Source organism: Amblyomma americanum, chromosome 3 (assembly GCF_052857255.1).
Source record: "Amblyomma americanum isolate KBUSLIRL-KWMA chromosome 3, ASM5285725v1, whole genome shotgun sequence".
Taxonomy (NCBI): domain Eukaryota; kingdom Metazoa; phylum Arthropoda; class Arachnida; order Ixodida; family Ixodidae; genus Amblyomma; species Amblyomma americanum.
In genome coordinates, this window is record NC_135499.1 from 175,779,220 (window position 1) to 175,801,706 (window position 22,487).

The 22,487-nt window shown below is 48.8% G+C and overlaps 1 protein-coding gene across 1 annotated transcript in view; it reads right to left on the bottom strand.

The window, feature by feature from the left end:
- Positions 1–438: 438 nt before the first annotated feature.
- Positions 439–22,487, bottom strand: part of LOC144125491 (protein disulfide-isomerase A4-like) — a 29,362-nt gene continuing 7,313 nt past the window's right edge. The window contains exons 3-12 of the mRNA XM_077658927.1: positions 17,897–17,967; positions 16,099–16,421; positions 11,007–11,212; positions 8,679–8,817; positions 5,550–5,905; positions 4,933–5,081; positions 3,496–3,652; positions 1,531–1,770; positions 1,062–1,330; positions 439–912 (exon numbers count right to left, since the gene is read on the bottom strand). Coding sequence (XP_077515053.1) covers positions 628–912; positions 1,062–1,330; positions 1,531–1,770; positions 3,496–3,652; positions 4,933–5,081; positions 5,550–5,905; positions 8,679–8,817; positions 11,007–11,212; positions 16,099–16,421; positions 17,897–17,967 — 2,195 coding nt within the window. The 3' untranslated portion in view covers positions 439–627. The remainder of the gene's footprint in view (positions 913–1,061; positions 1,331–1,530; positions 1,771–3,495; positions 3,653–4,932; positions 5,082–5,549; positions 5,906–8,678; positions 8,818–11,006; positions 11,213–16,098; positions 16,422–17,896; positions 17,968–22,487) is intronic.

The following is a 22,487-nucleotide window of genomic DNA, read 5'->3' on the forward strand; positions in this document are numbered from 1 at the left end:
GAGAAATTGCGTTTTGTTCTGGAAAGAGAAATTGCGTTTTAAATTGCGTAGCATGTGGTGGACTCGAGGGTGACGTCACCATCTTTTTTTCTTTTTAGTCTTATTCCTCCACTCAACTGCATTAATTCTGGCTTGCAGTTTTACTGGCTATCTTATAAGAAGAAACAGTTCGCATCTGCGCTTGTGGAAAGCCGGTAGAAGTTCACGGGCGGTTTTCGGCCCTCTGTAATCGCGGAACTATTGTGGCAGCCCACCTCACACTTCGGCAGTCGCGGAACCTCTCCGGTCGTACTCGAAAGTGAGCTGCAATGCCTGAAGAAGTCACCAGATGTGTGTGGTGTGGACTGACACTAGGGCTAAAATGTATCGGGTTCTCTTTTGTGTACTGCAACGAAACATTTATTGTGCTTGCTTGAAAAAATTATAAATGGTCATGACTGTGGAACAACAACATGAGTTTTATAGAAGAATGTAAGTGATGAGGTTAATAATAGTGAGGTTCGCAGTTATGAAAACAAGGGTGAGGATATGAATGAATGGCAAAAAAAAAGAGCTATAGCTTCCGATGGGATGAGGAAGTATGAAAACAATGATGGTGAGGTTAGGTAGTAAAAAAAAAATGAAGGGCTACAATTCCTCCTTGGCTTTCTTGGAATCGTCTTTGGCCTTTTTGTCGTCCTTGGCCTTTTTGTCCTCCTTGACCTTTTTATCATCCTTGGCCTTGTCATCCTTGGGAGGTTTGGGCCGCTTGAAGGCAGGGAAGACGCTGAAGTCCGAGCGGTCGGGGATGTCATATGAGAAGTTCTCCTTGACGAACTTGATCAGCCCGAAGGCCTTGCGGATGCCCTGGAACAACTTGGGGTGCATCTTGTCCTTTGCCGACACGAAGTAGATAGTCGGGAAGTCGTCGACCTGCAGGGAATAATCATGCACGACTAAAAGGCTGACGGTACGTAATCGCATTGCCGGCAAGAAAACTGGCTTGAGTGAAGGTAATTGGTTTCATTTGGTGTCATTCACCACTCTGAATTGGACTGCGATCACCTTCATGCCTACGTTACCTTGAAGATGCCCGGGAAGTCGTTCTGCGTGGCATCTATGATGGCCGACTGGAAGCGGTCGGGCGCCTGGTAGTCGATGCGGTTGTAACAGAGCTCAAGCTCTTCGACAAGCTCGTCGCACATGTGGCAGTCGGGACCGCGGAACATGATGAGCGTGTCCTTGTCGGTTGCCATCACCAGCTCTTCGAACGTGCTGCCCACCACAGTGATGACGTCACGTGTCTGCTCGCGTGGCGCCGTCTGGGACCGCACGTACTGCTTCAATGTGCCTGCACCACGGGCAGCATATAAGGGCACCCATGAAGCTCGAAGTCTCTCTTAAGGAAATCTATCCAGGTGGTATTCGCTTTTTAATGATGGCTATACTTATGTACAGCTCTCTTGACTATACTGTACGCAGTGCTTAATTTAGCGCAAAGGCGCCATGCGCTCCGGTTCATTTGCGTCTGAGTGTAACGCACGCACTTACCTTGGAGCACAGACTCGACGAAGTTCCGCAGGTTAGCGCTCTTGAAGTCGTCCATCGGAGTCATGCGATAGCGCTCGCGCTCAGACATCCACAGACCGGCGTTGACCTCCGCGCCGCTGTCCTCGAGGCCGAGGCTCTTCAGGTCGTCCTCGAAGTCTGTCTCGTGCGACACGGCAAACAGCACCCGGCCCTTGTACTGCTGCGCGACCTTCAGGACCTTGTGCCGGATACGCTGCGTCTCTGCGGCGCAAGCGACCAATCATTGTATGCGTTTCGATCGATGCAGTGCAGATAACATTCAGCGCATTTTAACAGTTCCAAAGCCAGTTCGTATGTGTCAACAGCGCTTTTCAGCAGGGACTCTGTTGCGTATACTCCTTGCTGTCTGAGTGTTTGTGCGTGTTTTAGGATGCAAGTGCCCTTGTTGGTATGAGCGCTAAGTGTTACTGTGCAGCTCATCTTTCTGCTTCCTAAGCGTATAGCGACAAGCACGGTTTCTAGGTAAGATACTGTCAGGCAGGCCCGATAATGCGCTGCGGCAACTGGTCTAACCTGTTGTCGACCTCTGCGCATGTAAATCGTGCGTGAAATTTAATGCCTATGACAGCATCGTCCAATTTCCGGTCTTCGTAAAATCGATTCTCTATCTTTCTGGCTATGTTCAAGTCTGCCCAGCTGCAAAAGAAGCATTTATTGCAGGGAAAAATGCATTTAAAAATGTTCCCTCTATTCAAGCTCATTACGTCTACAGCTATAAGAAGGCTCCGTGACCACCGTTCTACAGTGAATGGCGGTGTACCCAGCCCATGGGATCCGCGAGAAAAAAAAAATGTGTTGACGCGGGCAGTTTACTTCCGAAATCAGCCGGGGATGGAGACACTTGTGTTGCCGCGGTCGACCAATCACCGCCACGACGTCACTTTGCTATACAACAACAGGCAAACCTGTGCTCCCGCTTTGCCCACCGTTTGTCTCCAGATGCCAGCTGATCCCAACATTCTTTCCTATTTCTTCCTCCTCGCTGCGTTCTTACATGTGACGTCAAATTAACGCGAAAACGTTAAGGCTCTCGTACTACAGAAAATCGGGCGTAGGTGGCGTATATGTTAGCGAAACAGCAGGCGGCCCACCTGCCACCTAGGTCACGTGACCTTGACACTTCACAATTTACTCACCGTGGCAGGTGGCAGTTAAATTAATGATTGGCCACGAGAGGTTGCTCCACCGGTAGCTGTGTTTTAAAGAGCCACCTGCCGGACAGGGACGCATCGCTTAACTGTTGCACATCTGCACCAGGAGTGGTATGAGGACTCCCCGCAATCTATGAATGTAAAATAGAGAATGGCCAATTCCGCATATATGGGCATGTGGGCAGGACCCAGGTGACAGAGGAGTACTTTCGCGGGAGAAATCTCTAATGCGACGTGATTGTGAAAGAAACAGTATCTGTGTCTGCGAAGCGATGCGCAAAGAGGACCGCAGAATGCTAAAGGGACCCATTGACGCTATCGCGTCATACCCTTAAGGCGGAACTTAATTGTTTCCTTTACTTTTTTTTTCGATGCAAGTTCGGCCCGAATTTGCTGTTGGTGTGTGTTTTACACAGGCTGTCGCCTGAAAGACAATTCACGAAGTGTCTAAATTAGCATGTCCTATGTCGCATCGACGCCATATTCTGTAGTGCATGTGAATTAACAGCTCAGGCAAGGCAGAAGAAGCACCGGGCACAAGAGTTGAGTTCCAACCGTCCGCGTGTGCAAGCAGTGCCACGCGTAACGGCGCCAACGCGGCATACCTGTTTTCACGGGGTCAGTGTATATTCAGTCATTAATTGAAAGTTCCAGTACAGCCTCCTCTCTGATGTGTCCTGTGCTGTCAGCTCTGATTCGCAACGCGTCTCGTTACTGGCCCGCACGTGTGCCAGCGTAGTACCGCCACGAGCGGGCGACTGCACCGGTGCCGTACCATCCTTGTTGTCAAAGCTGAAGTCGACGTCGTAGAAGACGACGACGAGCGGGAACTTGTTGTGGTACTTCCAGAGGTTTGCCACATCCCGGAAGCCGACCAGGGGAAACATGTGGTCCTCCATGAACCGCTCCAAGTGCACCTGGGTCGCGTCGGGCTGCGGCACGCAAAGACACCTCAGTTACGTCAAATCCATAAAAAAACATGTGCAGAGCATTTTCGGCGACGTCACTTGTTTTATTATTAAACTCTGCGGCGTTGCTAGATGTTTACATCAAAAGAAATACAAAAGCAGACCTCGTCGGCCGCCTTCATGCTCAGTACTACACTTCGAGAGGCACGCGATTGTAGAGCCGAAATAAGTACAGCCTCCATGCTTGAGCACGTGCCTGTCACAGTCCAATTGTCACATGCTGCTGTCGCCGCTTGTACGCATAAATGGTTGCAGCTACGCCGAGGTCCTATAGTTACCTCAATATGGAGGAAAGCGCTCGACAGATAACGCTGCACGCAGTGTTACCGAAATTTATTTATACGCTTCATATCTGCTTGAAAGAACTGAATCAAAGGCGACAATCGACTCGACAGACCCAGCCTGAAGGCCGCGGCGCGGCGCCTTGGGTGCGCAGCAGAAATTGCAAGCACAAGCCGGCGGCTCAAAGCTGGCGTTGCATGGCACCACATCTCCGCCCGTGTTCCATGCTGAGTATAAGGGGTACGTGCTCGCTGTTCTGCTTCTTGGCGTAAAATAAAGGGCTAAAATTAGAATGCACGTTTTGGTTTACTTTTCGGTTCCACGTGGGCGCTGCAAACTGCGCATATGTCATCTTTTCCCGATAGGATTCTTTCTGCTGCATACTTTTTCTATTACGTTCCTTTTCACTATAGTGTGTGCAGCTTTCTTCAAAAGTAAGGATCTCAAGAGTATATGGCTTCTAATTTGTGTGACAGGGCTTGTGTAGCAGCCATGGCAGTTATTTTAAAAGAATGAGGACGAGAGTTGCTCTCAGCTGGAAGAGACTTGGAACGATGAGCAATGCATAAGGAGCCGAAGCAAACCGCATGGCCTCTAAACTTTTTGCAAGGCCTGTACATCCTGTGCCTCTGACAAATTTAAACATTGTGAATTGTGGGGCTTTAACGCCCCAAGTGACACATGGGCTACGAAAAAGAGATGGTGGGGCTGGCGCATAGCCCCATTTTTCGATAGGTATATACGGGATCACAAACTCCACGTCACGAACAAATAAACATGATTACTAGTACAGTGAGGGACAGATGGAACCTGTGCCATACAGTCGGCCTCCGTCAAAACATATGCGCACAAGGGGCTCATGAGAAGTGTCGCGTGTGCTGCAAAGAAACGTGTTTCTAAAAACTGACAAAAGAAAAAAAAGCAAGCAAGTAAAAGCAAGCGGGGTATACGTATATACGTACCCTGCTGAATGTGAAGTAGGGCTCCTCGTACTGGGAACGCACAATCTCAGGGTGGATGAGCACGAGGGAGTTCTCGGTAACCTTGTAGTTCTTGGCCAGCTCCATCGAGTAGGTGTGGTAGAAGGTGTGCCGACCACGCAGGTTGTTCGCTGCGCGTTGCGTGTATGCACGTTATTACGCAGCCATGGCAACATGAAAGAAAGCTAAGTTCATGGACCTTGATGTGTTCCGAACTGCTAAAAAATATGGGCAGAAGCGTTAGTGTTGAGTTGATGCATGCCTCGATTACTTGAGGGTCAGTGGTTATCGCTGCAGGCTATGCATACCAAAAGCCACGCGCTTCTTTCTTGTCACTGCATATACATATGCGCAAACCTATCTTTGTTTTCTTGGCGCTCTAGCGCCGCTCTTCGAAATTGGTTACGGTATGCCACGAGCTGTCAATCATGACAGCTTTCGGGCGCCTTGCACCACTCACCTGCATGCAGCTATCAGTGAGAGCTCGAGAATTTCTATGAAACCTGCCGTTCACTAACAACTGACTAAAAATATTGCCGAGCGTTGCTGCGACGCTTCGCAGAAGCCTTGAGTCGTTACGCGGTACGGGAGAGACGTGCCTGCGGCTTCGAACTCCTTGTAGAAGGGGCCCCTGGACTTGCTGAAGACGGCGAGCACGGTGATGGTGATGGGGTGGATGGCCTTCTTGAACTGCTTGAGCGAGCTCACTTCCTTGCTGGGGTACTGGGACAGGTTGAGCATGTGGTTCACGATGCCAGACTCCTCGCGGGGCCCGTTGTACTCGAAGCGGCGGCCGCGCCGGTACAGCAGCAACGTAGGGTAGCTGCGGACCTCATTGACCTCGGCCAGGCTCTTCTCCTTGGTGGCGTCCACTTTACCTAGCGGGATGTTGTACTCCTTCAAGCGGCGAGCCGCCCGTTCGAACTCCGGGGACATGCGGCGGCAGTGTCCGCACCTGCGTTCGTCACGCGCGTGGATATTTAACAAAGAGGGATGCCCCTTAGCGTAAGCGCCTCGTGCAGCAGAAAAGTCGGTGTCAGCGTTGCCATCGGCGTGACGGAAAAATCCGGATTGGTCGAAAAGGTGGCTGTCACAAGAGGCTCCCATAGATGGCGCCAGCCACACCAATGGCGCCCGGGTTGCGAGTCAGACACGCTATATCGCTACGCCACGCAGGCACGTCTGTATACGGCTTGGTTAAAGCGGGGCTTTGACAGCATGACGTATGGTCTTTCACATAATAATTGTGGTTGTGAAAGAGGAAACAGTGTCCGTGTCTGCTTGGGCAAGAGGAACCGCTGTCGCGTCGTATACCTTTAAAGGAGGAGCGTAAGTGTCCCCATAATTTTTTTGAATTCCAAGGAGTAGAGGTATGTGGGGTTCAACGCCGCGTTGGGAACACAAACACATGGTGGTTATTGCATTCAGATAAAGGTAAATGTTGAAGAATAAACTTTGCAGAACGTTTGAGAGGTGTGATAAGCTGTAAGGGTAGGACAAAATTATTCAAAATGTACCTGAAGTATAGTCTATGGTTTATAATGGTTTAACGTCCCAAAACGACTCAGGCTATGAGGGACGCCGTAGTGAAGGGCCCCGGAAATTTCGACCACCTGGGGTTCTTTAACGTGCACTGACATCGTACAGTACACGGGCCTCAAGAATTTCGCCTCCATCGAAATTCGACCACCGCGGCCGGTATCGAACCCGCGTCTTTCGGGCTAACAGCCGAGCGCCATAACAACTCAGCCACCATAACTGAAGTGCTTTGAGAACTAGTATTTCTGAGAAAACTGAAAAGTGTCCTAACTCCGGATCAGTAGCCGGTTAGGGTTAGTAGTAGCTTGGCTACTGATCCGGAGTTCCCGGGTTCGAACCCGACCGCGGCGGCTGCGTTTTTATGGAGAAAAAAAAACGCTAAGGCGCCTGTCTGCTGTGCGATGTCAGTGCACGTTAAAGATCCCCAGGTGGTCGAAATTATCCCGGAGCCCTCCACTACGGCACCTCTTTCTTCCTTTCTTCTTTGACTCCCTCCTCTATCCCTTCCCTTACGGCGCGGTACAGGTGTCCAACGATATATGAGACAGATACTGCGCCGTTTCCTTTCCCCTAAAAACCAACCAATCCAAATTAACTGTAGTTTGTCCTTGTCGTGGCCCCGGAGGACTTTTTTCTTTGAGAAGCTGCGCGACCTTCCTTTTATAGCCGTGTGGGTACGCTCAAGTGGATGCCAACAGCTGATCATGCGTTTCATCTGCTTAATATTCCGTGCTATAATAATTAGACTTACGTGTATACTGCATGCCGCCGGGACGGAGTCAGCAAACTCCTTACTAACAGAACGCGACCGTTCGTGATCGTTCACCATACTTTCGTCTACTGGCTACACATAGGTAGCTTATTTCACACCAGAAAAATGGCGCTCATTAAATGTTGGATGAAGCGCTGCAGGAATAAACCGGCTGCTTTACTCTGTCAGCAGTTCGCTCCGTACAAATGTCGGATTTACTCCTGCTTCAGTATAGGGAGTAGAGCTGCAGCCTCCGCCCTACCCCTATATACGCACAAAGGGAGTCGGAGCATACAGTTCTACTCCTCTAACTAGTATCTGCTCACGTCTCAAACCTGCCTGGTAGCGCACATTTAGAACTAATTTAGTACTGCCATCGCACGCTCAGACAGCACAATATCCGTAACAATATCTGTTTTTTTCGTGTTGGGTTAATCTCTCAGATAAAATTGATTGATCGACAACCGGTAGAGATGCGAAAAACATTTCCATCGGAAAGTTGTAGCATACAAGAAGCAACTCCGAAGTTGCCGCGGCTTAGAGGAATTCGCGGTCTGCTAAAAACTAGCGTGAAAGAAAAAAATAAAAATAAAACTGAGAATATATAGCATCAGGATATCTTTTCGGGCGACAAGTGCGGCAGTATATCTCGTTATGATCCGCTGTAAAAAATGTTAGTGGAAGGGAATACTTTTTTTTTGCAATAGAGAGTTTTCAGCATAGCGGAGGCGTTCTATAAATGGTCGGGTGCAACTCAAGAGCAAAGCGCCTTGCGCACTTGCTAGACCCCTCGGGGAAGCGGATTGAAACGGCAACGATGTTCTAAAACCACATTCGCGACACAAAAGCACCGCAAAATTAAAAACCAGATATTGCGACGGAGTATTTACTCAGATATATAGAGCCACGCTCAAGTTTAGAAGGCTTTTCAAATACCGTTACAACGTATACCGCTACAGAACACTGGCTATCGAGCCGCCGCAGTGGCCTAGTGGTTATGGCGCTCGGCTGCTGACCCGAAAGACGCGGGCGGGTTCGATCCCGGCCGCGGCGGTCGAATTTCGATGGAGGCGAAATTCTAGAGGCCCGTGTGCTGTGCGATGTCAGTGCACGTTAAAGAACCCCAGGTGGTCGAAATTCCCGGAGCCCTTCACTACGGCGTCTCTCATAGCCTGAGTCGCTTTGGGACGTTAAACCCCCATAAACCACAAACCAACCAGAACACTGGCTATCCATGTGTACCGCGCATATGCAGTGTGACGTTTTAGCTTGCCGCTGCCAAGTTACCATAGGGTACCGACTGCGCACGCGCAGTCGGTACCCTATGGTAACTGCGCATGGTACGGAACAAGTGCGAGATATAGTGTTCGACGAAGCAGTGATAGTAGCGGTACACGGTAACTCTAAGCCGAGCTAGCGAAATGCGAAATGCTCTTGCCATGGGGCGTAGAAGTAGACCAGCATGATCTTGGCGTTGGTGACCATCAGGGTGAAGTTCACGGCGGTCAGTTCGAGCGATGCTTCCGCTGGCGGCTCGAACATCGGGTCAGTCTTCTCCGCCATCGCATCGATGATCCCTGACAAATAAGTGGAGCGTGTACGGGTCATGAGCAAAAAAACAAAGACCGGTTAGCTCAGAGCTGCTGGGGTGCCTACGAAAAGTCAAAGGCTCTCGTCTACATCACTTGTTTTTGGAAACGGTGTTATGCAATAATTTACAGTTGAAAGATGCTCCGCGCAGTCTCAAATTTACCCAAGCAGCACAGGTAATAGGTCCAATGCTAGAAATCGATTATTTCAATCTGGTACTTTGTATAGGACCGGATTTTTCCAATACATTTGCAATATTGGGCCGATACCTGTGCTGCTTGGATGCTTATTTTCTCCCTCTTTCTGGGGCTATCGTGTTCGATTTTTGACGTCAGGCGGCTGCGTTTTTATGGAGGAAAACGCTAAGGCGCCCGTGTGCTGTGCGATGTCAGTGCACGTTTAAGATCCCCAGGTGGTCGAAATTATTCCGGAGCCCTCCACTACGGCACCTCTCTCTTCCTTTCCTCTTTCACTCCCTCCCTTATCCCTTCCCATACGGCGCAATTCAGGTGTCCAACGATATATGAGACAGATACTGCGCCATTTCCTTTCCCCAAAAACCAATTATTATTATTATTATTAATTCAATAGATCTAAAACGTTTTTTACACAGCTTTTTCAATAGTTTTTTCTCTCTCTGATACAGTTATACCGAGCGCGCTTGCATGCAGGGAGCAACAAACATCCTGGTGAGTGGCGCTCGTTCGTCAGTCGTCAGCGCCGTATATTTAATTTTTTTTTTTACTCCCTGGCAGCGCGATGAACGAGAGCCATCGGATCTTTAACCAATCATAGCAACTTTTCTAAAAACTTGGCCTACCGTATACCAGTTCCGCATCAGAATAGAGTCATGCCTCACACACAAAACAGAATAAATCAAAACACTCAGAAGAGAATAATATTAATAATTGGTTTTTGGGGAAAGGAAACGGCGCAGTATCTGTCTCATATATCGTTGGACACCTGTACCGCGCTGTAAGGGAAGGTATAAAGGAGGAAGTGAAGGAAGAAAAGAAGAAATGGGTGCCGTAGTGGAGGGCTCCGGAATAATTTCGACCACCTGGGTATCTTTAACGTGCACTGGCATCGCACAGCACACGGGCGCCTTAGCGTTTTGCCACCATCGAAACGCAGCCGCCGCGGTCGGGTTCTAACCAGGGTACTCCGGATCAGTAGCCGAGCGCCCTAACCACTGAGCCACCGCGGCGGGTGCATCGTAATTCTTCTATGTCTATGTTAAATTTCGCATTTGGGGAGAGGGAGGGGACATCACGCTCACCTTCCCTTGCCTTAGAAGTTTTTATTACTGAAGTTATAATTGTGAAATCTTGAGGGAATATGCATGCCTGCGCACTGGTTCCAAGTGTTTCGTTTAATTTTATGTGAAACAGTCACTTTATATTTTTATATTTTCGGTAACTTTGTGCCGAGAGAGTTAAGAGATTTTGCTGCGGAGAACTTGCTAAAATTTATGTCATTGGTTTCTCTTGACATCAAGGAATGCAATACGGGTAAAATTATTACGCTGCCCCTCGTAGAAGTTGAGTTACAGGGCTTTGAAGTTGTCACGTCAAAAACGGTTATACAAACCATATAACTCAAGTTCTATGATAGACAGTATCATAATTTTACCAGCCGGCGCGGTTGCTCGGTAGTTATGGCGCTTGGATGCTGATTCGAAAGACGCGGGTTGGCCGCGGCGGTCGCATTTCGGTGGAGACGAAATTCTAGAGGCCCGTGTACTGTGCGATGTCAATGCACATTAAAGAATCCCAGGTGGTCGAAGTTTCCGGAGCCCTTCACTGCGGCGTCCCTCATTGCCTGAGTCTATTTGGGACGTTAAGCCCCCATAAACCTAACCATAATGTTACCCTTGTAGCATTCCTTGATGTCAAGAGAAACCAGTGGCATACATTACAGCAAGTTCTCTGCAGCAGAATTCCTTGAAAGCTCTCAGAAAAAAAGTCACCTAAAATATTTCATAAGGGCTTAAAGACTTCTTTCACATAGAATTAAATTACATGTTCGGAATCAGCACGCAAAAATGCATGTTACCTGAAGATTTCATAAGAGTGACTTCATTATTAATTTTTTAAAGACCCTCTTCCGCCGTTAAATCTGCCCCTGGAACCCGGAAATGTCATCGGACTGAAATTTGAAGTGCGAGGGCACTGACCTTCGGCCGAGAAGGTGTTCTCGTACTCGGTCATGTTGCCCCGGTGCGAGAAGAAGAGCGTGGGGTACTTGTTGACCCCGAAGCGGTTGGCCAGCTTCTGCTCGACCGTGGTGTCCACCTTGGCCAGGAGCACCTGCGGTTCCCGCCGCCGCAGCGTGGTCGCCGCGCGGGCGTACTCGGGTTCCAGCTTCACGCAGTGCTCGCACCTGCACGTGATGCGTTCCATTTATGCCACGCGTAAGGATGCACGCGTTAAACGGCGCGACAGTCCCCTTGTATTGTAGCGAAAGCTACACTAGGCTAGTAGAAGCGAGTTCGGCCGTGCCTGCCCGAGGCCACAGCTGCGCATGCGCCCTAACCATGGCAACCAGCTGCGCCGTTCCACAGGTGTTCCGCCGCTGGCGAGGGTGCTTCGATGCGCGCGCCTTCCGCTGGCCGCAGTGCCGCGCCGCGCCTTTCCTCATAAACCAATTTTCAGATTCCTCTTCCTTTCTTTTTCCCTCCCTCCTTTATCCCTTCCCTTACGGCGCGGTTCGGGTGTCTAACCAAGATGTCTAACCAAGATCTTTAACGTTCACTGACATCGCACAGCACACGGGCGCCTTAGCGTTTTTCCTCCATAAATACGCAGCCGCCGCGGTCGGGTTCGAGCCCGGGAACTCCGGATCAGTAGTCGAGCGCCCTAACCACTGAGCCACCGCGGCGGGTGGTCAGTGGACACCCCAATCTCGCTTTCATGTACGTGCCTTTGGTGTCCAGCTGCAAACACCTGCTTTCATTGCGTTCCGCACACTGGATAGGCTGCGCGCCCGCCCTGCCAGCCATGGCAGGCTGCAGTTAATGGAAAATTTTGAAAATTGTTTTTTGGGGAAAAGAAATCGGCGGCTGCGTTTCGATGGAGGCGAAACGCTAAGGCGCCCGTGCTGTGCGATGTCAGCGCAAGTTAAAGATCCCCAGGTGGTCGAAATTATTCCGGAGCCCTCCACTACGGCACCTCTTCCTTTCTTCTTTCACTCCCTCCTATATCCCTTTCCTTACGGCGCGGTTCAGGTGTCCAACGATATATAAGACAGATACTGCGCCATTTCCTTTCCACAAAACCAATTATTATTACTATTAAAGGAAATGGCGCTGTATATGTCCCATATATCGGCGGACGTCTGAGCCGCGCCGTAAGGGAAGTGATAAAGGAGGGAGTGAGAGAAGAAAGGAAGAAATAGGTGCCGTAGTGGAGGGCTCCGGTAATAATTTCGATGGGCCAAGTTGTCGGGCTAGTTGGTGGTGATCCATTCTTTTGCTGACAGCGCTTAAAAACACGGACAGAAGACATAGAAGACGACGTCACAGGCGCTGAATTTCAACTTTATTCAAGAACACCGAAACACTGCATATATACCCAAAACACAGGCGCCGACAAGCGGCGAGAATTTTATGCACTCGTGGCAACAGAAATGACATGACAACTAGTGGTAAAATGACAACGGCTAAAAACCAAAGAATTGAACAGGGCAGGATAAAACCAGAATAAGATGAGACAAAAAAAATACATCTTTTACCAAGTCATATTAAAAAAATAAAAACTTCCGACACGTAATATAGTGGTGTGGTTTGACTAAAGGAATTTGCAAGAAGGGGTCCGTTAACAATGAACCAAAACATACTCACCAACAATGATCAAACGTGGTGAAACTGAGAAAGGCGTAGTAGCAAGAAAAAAAACACGCAATGAAAACACAATAGTGATCGGGTACGCAAACGAAAATTTAACAAACAGATGAAGCCAACAATTAGCGCAGCTAAACAGAGAAGATGAAGTGTGCTAGATAACTAAAAGGAGAAAAACAGGGATGAGCAAGAAAGGTGAAGCCAACAAATAACACGGCTAAAGGTATAAGATGAGATGCAATAAAACCGACAGAGAAAGATAAAATATAAAAAAAATGAAGTTCCACAAAAAGTAAGTCTAAAAGCAAGGAAACGATAGTAATAAAATCGATAAAATGGAGATTGGCGAAAAAAAAACAGAGAATGTAACTCCTTTGTAAAACCAAGATTAAGTCAAACTGATGCAGAAAGAAAGGCTAGCACTTTTTCCGACAGTGAATCCGAGGGTGCGCTTACACATTCACCCTCGTGCCTCAAAATCTCGGTGGCTTCCACTATTTCACGTGTCAGCTTGTTTCTGTGCTTTTTTAACACAGTGGCTTTTTTCGAACATTGGGTGGCATGGCTTTTTGAGTCACAGTTTCGGCAGTGGACTGGCAGATTCCTGAGTGATGTGCCTGATAAATCATTCCGTACTCCCTTAGACTTTCATTGATGCATCGGCCTGTTTGGCCGATGTATACCTTGCGACAAGACGAAGGAATGCGCCTTCCGCGCATGCCGTTGAGGGATTTCTGTGCCGATCGAGTGGTGAATCCTTTAAATAATAATAATAATAATTGGTTTTTTGGGGGAAAGGAAATGGCGCAGTATCTGTCTCATATATCGTTGGACACCTGAACCGCACCGTAAGGGAAGGAATAAAGTAGGGAGTGAAAGAAGAAAGGAAGAATAAGGTCCCGTAGTGGAGGGCTCCGGAATAATTTCGACCATCTGGGGATCTTTAACGTGCACTGACATCGCACAGCACACGGGCGCCTTAGCGTTTTTCCTCCACAAAAACTCAGCCGCCGCGGTCGGGTTCGAACCCGGGAAAATCCTTTGCTCCTTCTCTCTTTTTCATATACAATCCGACAGAGTTGCGTTAGGCGCTGGGGGGCGGAAAAGGCAACGTCTACTCCTGCGTCTACTCATGCCACCCAATGTTCGAAAAAGCCACTGTGTTAAAAAAGCACCGGAACAAGCTGACACGTGAAATAGTGAAAGCCACCGAGATTTTTAGGCACGAGAATGAATGTGTAAACGCACTCTCGGATTCACTGTCGGAAAAGGAGTTAGCCTTTCTTTCTGGATCTGTTTGATTTAATCTTAGTTTTACAAAGGAGTTACATTCTCTGCTTTTTTCGCCAATCTCCATTTTATCGATTTTATTACTATCTTTTTTCTTGCTTTTAGACTTACTTTTTGTGGAACTTCATTTTTTTGATATTTTATCTTTCTCTCTCGGTTTTATTGCATCTCATCTTATAACTTTAGCCGTGTTTTTGTTGGCTTCACCTTTCTTGCTCATCCCTGTTTTTTATCCTTTTAGTTATCTAGCACACTTCATCTTCTGTGTTTAGCTGCGTTAATTGTTGGCTTCATCTGTTTGTTAAATTTTCGTTTGCGTACCCGATCACTATTGTGCTTTCATTGCGTGTTTTTTTTTTCTTGCCACTACGCCTTTCTCATTTTTCACCACGTTTGCTCATTGTTGGTGTGTGTGTTTTGGTTCATTGTTAACGGACCCCTTCTTGCAAATTCCTTTAGTCAAACCGCACCACTATTTCACGTGTCGGAGGTTTTTATTTTTTAAATGACTTGGTAAATGATATATTTTTGAAGCGAAAATCTTCACTGCGCTAGTCAATACCGCGCTTCGCGCGAGCCGGCGTATGTCGGAGCAGGAGTGACGTCACGCACGGCGCAGATGGCCGCTGCCGACTCCGTCGCCTGTTTCCATCCGTTTGTTTCTCTCTCGCTCCCTAGTCACTACTGCGCATGCGCCACTAGTAGCACCGAGCCACAGGTGTTCCGCCGCTGCAAAGCGCCGCGCCTTTTGCTCAAAATCCAACTTTTAATTTTCAATTTTCTGTTTCCTCTTTCCCTCCCTCCTTTATCCCTTCCTTTACGTCGCGGTTCGGGTGTCCACCATAACATGTGAGACGGTTACTTTGCCATTTCCTTTCCTCAAAAACCAAACAAAACAAGTGATCCGACGGCGTTCATAGAGTTCATTGACTTTGACAACTTTGCGAAGACCGTTCATTTTCACGAAACGGCACACAACCGGCTCCGTGGGTCAGTGGAGGCCTCAATATCGTTTTCGCTTTGTATATCCTGAATTAGCTGGGCTAATCTACATTAATTTTTTGTCTCATCTTGTTCTGGTTTTGTCCGGCCCTGTTCAATTCTTTGGTTTTAAGCCCTTGTCATTTTACCACTGCTTGTCATATCATTTCTGTTGCCACGAGTGCATAAAATTTTCGCCGCTTGTCGGCGCCTGTGTTTTGGGAATGTATGCAGTGTTTCTGTGTTCTTGAACAAAGTTGAAGTTCAGCGCCTGTGACGTCGTCTTCTATGTCTTCTGTCCGTGTTTTTTAAGCGCTGTCAACAAAAGAACGGAATAATTTCGACCACCTGGGGATCTTTAACGCACACTGAAATTGCCGCGTGTCTGCCGCAACGTTGTCAGCGCTAACGTATGCAGCCCACATCTCTCTCTCACCACCTGCATGTACCTCAAAGCGCGATTGAGGCGTCCACTGACCCAGTGAGCCAGTTATGCGCCCCTCCTTTCCTCAAAATACCAGCGTCTAGAACGTTGTCAACGCCGACAGCTTTAGTTTTGTATATCCTGAATTAGCGGAGCTAATCCACATTCATTTTTGTGTCAGCAACGAATGAAAGTAGTAGTAAGCGGTTTATTAAAGTAGTAATAAAAGGCCCCGGCAATGCCATCGATACTGAAGCACGTGAGCTGGGGCAGTGGAAATAAAGGATAGCAGGCAGAATGGAGAAATGAAATGGAAGAGGTGAGGGGACAAGGTATATACACAAAAACTATTTACACAATAATAAATATGTACAGGTTGCGCTCGTGATTAGTTCATGATGCAACGCAAACAAGAAAACTGAAGTGTAAGCACGTGCACAAACAGCATATTAGCCCCTGGAGAGAAAATACAAGCGAGGTTGATTAACACTTCTAAGGGCGTGCCCACGCGTACAACGCATATGCTTCGTCAAATCAACAGCTGGGTGCACGAAACCAAACCACGCCAATTAACACGCGCCTACTCGCCTAATAGTCTGCCAGTCTAAAAGAGCGCAGTCCACGAGGCACCACGCGCCTACGCGTCTTTAGTACCGCGTTCGCCCTCAGGCAGACGCGAGGGCGCGCGGTTCACGCATATAGCGTCAATGAAAAAAAGATGAATCCACTCACCAGGGCGCGTAGAAGTTGATGAGCATGTAGCGCGTGTTGTTGACCACCTGGTCGAAGTTGGACTGGTTAAGCTTGAAGACGTTCATCTGGACGGTGACGCCCATGGCCTCGACGTCCACCTCGGTCAGCGTGGGCGCCGTGTCGGGCTCGAACTTTGGCTTCTTGGGCTTGTCCTCATCTTCCTCTTCTCCCTCCTTGTTCGACGAGGAGTCCTCATCCTCGGTTTCCACCTTCACGGACTCGTCTCCCTGCTCACCCTCGCCTCCACTGCCCTCCGCAGCCTTGGTCTCGCTCTTGGTTTCACCCTGGACACCTTCCGTTTTCTGCGCATGCGCGCAGTGACCATTCGCTTTCGTTTGGTCGCTCAAGGACAGGGTGTCTGAGCTAGCGGCCGTGTTCGTGGGGCACGGAACAAACCCTTCCCGCTCCCGCCGCCCATACGTTGGTCCACGCGTCAAGTCAGCCCGGAACGCCGCGCAGATAAAAGTGATGATCCCTGGAAAGCCACCGTCCCGTAAAATGGAGGGAAGACCATCGAAATTGTTTAGACTTCGGACGTTCGGTGTTGTCAGACCCAAAAACGTTTATTAGCAGGGCTTGTCATCTTCAAGCGCGCAAAAACCCCAATTGTACAGCGCTGGCATGTCGTGCTTTTACACCGGTGCTTGCATGTAGTGAAAAAAAAAAGAAATATGCGAATGTACAGCTGGTAACCTTCCGTTTAGAAAGTGCGCTGCACACGAGATGCCTTTCTGGCGCTGCGGTACAGACTGCTATGTACAGCTAGGCTGCAGAACCTGGGCGAATTGGAGTGGCTTCACAGTTTAGAATTCAGCGCCAACAGACAGGAAAGAACAGAACTTGTTTGTGCGCTCGCGTGTGCATTTCCTCTCTTTTAGTCCTTGTTTATTCGCGCTGAATTCTAACAATATTTACACCTTTATAAAAGAAATGACGCTGATGGTCACGTGAATGCCACCTTCACTGAGAGAGTGTTGGGCTCGGCGCACACAGGATAACGAGGTAGCGGTCTTGGTTATGCGAATGATTAACTGAAATGTGTTATTTAACTATTCGCTTAATGCTACATACGTTTTGCAATCGCAATTTGAAGGCTGCATTTATTCGAGTATAACTTGCCCAAGTGCAATAGATATTGAAATGCCCATCACTCAAACCAGTTTTTTTTTGCATTTCATTCCGAAACTTTAGTCGGATACATTTCCAGAAAGCAGCGGCAGGTGCCCCTCAAAAGAGGCTTTTTTCAGCCAATAGTGCCAGCCATTTGCAGTGAAGTCGCGGTCAATACCCTAAGCGTGTGATCAGGAGCCGCCACGGAATGGAATGGGATTGACCGCGACGTCATGACAAATGGCCGACGCCAATAACGGGAAGGCCTACTTTGAGGGGTGTTAGTCGCTTCGTGCCCGAGTTCAGCGTGCGCCGGCGCACGCTGAGACAAAGTTGTAAATAGTAAAAGAAACCGACCTGTATGCAGTCGATTGGGTGCACACAATCCGTACTGTGGAATTCTGAGGCCGGACATTATGAATAGAACCTATAGGGGCTCATGATGCGCTGTCTGCGGCGCGCATTCCGTAGACACCGCAAATAAAGAAAAGCGCTGAACTCATGCCAGAAGCAGGAAAGTGCTAAGCGTGTTAAGCCCTTCCTAATGAACGTTAGCATGATAGACATTATTTCAAATCCTGTACACTTGTGGAAACATTAGGCGAGCCCTTTTACTCTCGTAGACAGTCTACGGCAGTTTGATTTCAATGCTGGTCGTCTCGCATACCGTGGGCTCCTGTAGCTCCGGCGCAAGTTTGGACTTGTCTACGTCGAGAGTCGGTTCCTTCAACCCGGCACCTGCGATGAGATGGCCAGATGAATGTCTTGGGCACGTCCGTTGCCTGTTGTAATGCAACGTTACATAAGGGCTCTGTTACTGTGCTGAGCCGCATGGTATCGTCTGGTCTTTTAAAGCAAAAGCTTTACTACGCCAGCCAGCGAGCCATTTCGGCTCGTCGCGCCGTATGCCGTATGCGATGGCTGACGAACGACCCTGAGCCGCCGTTGCCTAGCAACGCCGCAGCCGCGCTCAAACAGATGGCGCCGCCGTCGACGTCGCTGCCGTCGTCGCTCGCGCCGCCAGATGTGCTCCGCTGGGGTAGAGGGAGAGGAGGTGTCGCCTCGCTGGGTTATATATACATGCGCTTCGCTTCGCCTCAATGTGTAGGGCAGCGCATGTCCGGACCCCGTAGAGTATCTGTTACGGGTCCAATTGGACTTATTTTTGGAAATGTGGTGGAGAGTTTGAAGGATGCTTCACTCCCGCCACCGGTTGGCCCGGTATTGCACTGCCTCCGGGATCGGCCTTGTCTTTAGCGCGTCTGTACTATCCTGTCTTTTTATCCCATCTTTCAACTCTCCTACTATCTGCACGTGGTAGCGATTGTGGCTCGTCTTGAGCCAGTGAGCAGGCCTGCGCACTTTCCTTTTCTTTCTTCCTGGCAACAATCTATCTATCTATCGCCTCAATGTAGCGCGAATGTCCGGACCCCGTAGAGTACTTGTTACAGGTCCAATTGGACTTATTTTTGGAAATGTGGCGGAGAGTTTGAAGGATGCTTCACTCCCGCCACCGGTTGGCCCGGTATTGCACTGCCTCCGGGATCGGCCTTGTCTTTAGCGCGTCTGTACTATCCTGTCTTTTTATCCCATCTTTCAACTCTCCTACTATCTGCACGTGGTAGCGATTGTGGCTCGTCTTGAGCCAGTGAGCAGGCCTGCGCACTTTCCTTTTCTTTCTTCCTGGCAACAATCTATCTATCTATCGCCTCAATGTAGCGCGAATGTCCGGACCCCGTAGAGTACTTGTTACAGGTCCAATTGGACTTATTTTTGGAAATGTGGCGGAGAGTTTGAAGGATGCTTCACTCCCGCCACCGGTTGGCCCGGTATTACACTGCCTCCGGGATCGGCCTTGTCTTTAGCGCATCTGTACTATCCTGTCTTTCTATCCCATCTTTCAACTCTCCTATCTGCACGTGGTAGCGATTGTGGCTCGGCTTGAGCCAGTGAGCAGGCCTGTGCACTTTCCTTCCCTTCTTCCTGGCAACAACAACAGACGCCTCAGTGTATTACGACCTTATACCTGATACCTGATTTAATATCTGCTGCGGGCCCTGGGACCCAAGATATTATTCCTATTTTTGCATTATGGTGGAGTGATTGAAGCACTATGGCACGGGTCCGCCCGGTATGGCACTGCCTTCGTGATCGGCCCGGGGCATAATAGCGCGCGCCTTTCCTTTCTATCTTTGCTCTCCTATCCTTTCACTCACCTACTTTCAGCACGCGGCAGCGAGCGTGGTTCGGCTTGAGCCAGTCAACACCCTCTAAATACTTTCTTCAGGCCTCTCCAGGCCCTCCTTTCCACACGCGCTACGTCACGCCAAGTGTCCGGTCAGGCTGCTCACCAAGCGCGGCTCCGCTCCGCTCGGTTGTCTCCCTCGATGTGCTCGCGCTTGCCCGGGCAAGCACAGACACGAACGCAGTCTTGCAGTGAGCGTCTAGCTGCTGCTTGAGTCTTTCAGCCTGGCGTTGGGTGCATTTCCGTTCGCTCCTCGCACGGCTGTGTCTGTTTCGTGTGGCCGTTTCTTGTGTGGCGTGCGTACCTGTGCTAGCGCACGAATGGGAAACTGATTGCCTGCCGTGTAGCGAGTGCAACTTCGTGAAACATGGGCCGGTGCTGTGTTCCCGGGTGCCGCGGGAACTACCAGAATGGTCCCAAAGTACGTGTTTATTGCTTCCCAAGAGACGAAGTACGAAGAAAAGCCTGGTTGCGAGCCATTCCACGGAAGGATTTCACACCTACAGAGCATTCGAGGGTAAGACTCTGAAATATTGCTTAATAGGCGCTGGTAATTATCTTAGTTGTGAGCTGTCGCTCCCGGAAAGGCATGCTGTCTTTGTAGGCAATGATATCACTTCTTACACTTATGTATGAATTGTCCAGGAAGCATTTAGTTCTGTGGATGTGCATAAGGCTTGTGTAAAAGCTGTGTAAATATGTAAAAGCTGTTCACTATTCAGACTCTTTTTACTTAGTGTTTTAGGCAATGGAGAGTCATGGCGAATGGCCTTGCTTCATTTTCTCGTGCAGGTGTGTGAACTGCACTTCCACGCAGGCGACTTCATTACGACGTTGTCACACCAAGATGAACTGACAGGGAAAATAATAGAGGTGAAGCGTGACAGGCTACAGTTGAAGATTGATGCTGCGCCTTCTGTTTTTCCAAACTGCCCAAAATACTTGTCCTCAACGCCTGGACGGAGTGAATCGCCAGAGACGAAAAAAGCAAGAAGGGAAAACGCTGCTTTGCAGGAGGCTATGAGGAAGTCACTTCAGTCTAATGAGCTTGAACAGAAAAGAAACAAAGTTTCATCTTACGAGGAGTTCAAATCTAAGTTGCCTGGAATCTGCAACACGAAATTCTGGACCGTTTCTGTCGATGAGCAGTGCGTTAGGTTCCTTCTCATCGAGAATGATCCTTCACCTAATGTGAAATGCGCCTTGGTAGTTCTCCCTGATCTGTCACTTTCTGTTTTCTTGAATGGAGTGAAGCTTCTGTCGCTTCCTTCAGGCAGGATTCTGCCAGCTCAAGTATGCGACACCTCCAGCCTGTCCTTGCTGCTAGAAGAACTCGAGATAGGCTTGCATAATATACCTGAGGTGACGAAAGAGTCGAAACATACTAAAGTATTGCAGTTTGTCGGTTCACTGCTTGCAGACCTCATTGAGGACAGTGATACGACGAAAGAACAGTCTTCTTTGCTGAAATTTCTGGTTGAGCAGATAGAGCTTCTCCTCGCGAAACAGCATGTGTATAGCGCAGAGCTGCTGGTATTCGCCAGTATTTTGAATTCAATTTCTCCTCACGCATATCACTTCACAAGAGCTGCATCAAGAATCATTCTGCCCCATCCTTCCACACTGCGCCGTGTTTGCTCAAATTACAAAGCTGACCCTCTTGTGGAGCAAAATCAACCGCACTGTCTCTCCTACATCCGAGAACGAGTCAAATCAATGAAAGACCATGAGAAGACAGTGACCCTGATGATCGATGAGATCCACATAAAACCATACTTCGACTACAAAGGGGGCACAATAGTAGGATCGTCGGTTCATTCAACGGAACCAGCAACAACAGCCCATGTGTTCATGGTACAATCACTCCTTTCTGCAAACAAGGACGTCATTCACATATTACCTGTGAGCAAACTGAGCGCAGAAATTTTGCACGAGCATGCTAAGAACATAATCATTAATGTTGAGAAAATGGGGCTCAAAATTATCGCTGTGATAACGGACAACAATGCTCTGAACCGCAAGATGATGTCGTTATTTGCTACAAGTCCTCAGGTGAGCATTGTCTATCCCCATCCAGCCGATAACGCTCGCCCTCTTTTCTACGTGGTCGATCCTGTGCATCTCTTGAAGTGCATTAGGAACAATTGGATTAACCAGAAAAACCCTGGAACATGCCTCTATTTCCCTGAAATGGACTTGAGTGGAGCAATGCCCGAAGGGCCTCCTCGTATGAAAGCTGCTTCTTTCGCAGCTGTGCGGCAGCTTTATTCTTCAGAGAAGACGTCGCTTGTGAAGGCTGCTTACAGACTGAACGCAAAAGCCGTGAATCCAACCTCAATGGAGCGGCAAAATGTAAAGCTCGCTCTCGACGTCATTAATCAGTTTGTTTCAAATGCCCTCAGGACACATGGTTCCGCGTTCAAGATTCCTCAAGCTGAGTCGACTGCTCTTTTCATTGACGTTATCCTCACATGGTGGCAAATAGTCAATGTTAAGACCCCTTGCAAAGGCCAGAGGCTAAGGGACAGCATGCAAGACCCTGTAAGGTCTGTTGATGACACACAGTTAGCTTTCCTGAGCGGCGTTGTGGACTGGTTGGACGCTTGGGCAAGAATAAACATCACCAGTGGCTCGCTGACGAAAGAGACTCACAGTGCTTTGCGACTGACATGCTATTCTCTGGTAGAACTCTCGCGCTACTGCTTAGAAGAACTTCACTTCAAGTACGTACTGCTGGGCAAATTTCAGACGGATGCGCTAGAAGACCGGTTCGGCCGTTACCGCCAGCTGGCAGGATCACAGTACCACATTTCCGTGCGTCAGCTCTACGAATGTGAGAAGAAGCTTCGTCTTCAAAAACTTTTGACATTTCCACGCGAGGAAACAGAGTTTGAAGACGTAAGTGAGGATCTTGTCCCATGCAACTTTTCTGTGGCTGTCAGCGACGACGATATTACACACGCCCACTCTGACATGGATGCTATTGTCTACATTGCAGGATACGCTGCTCATG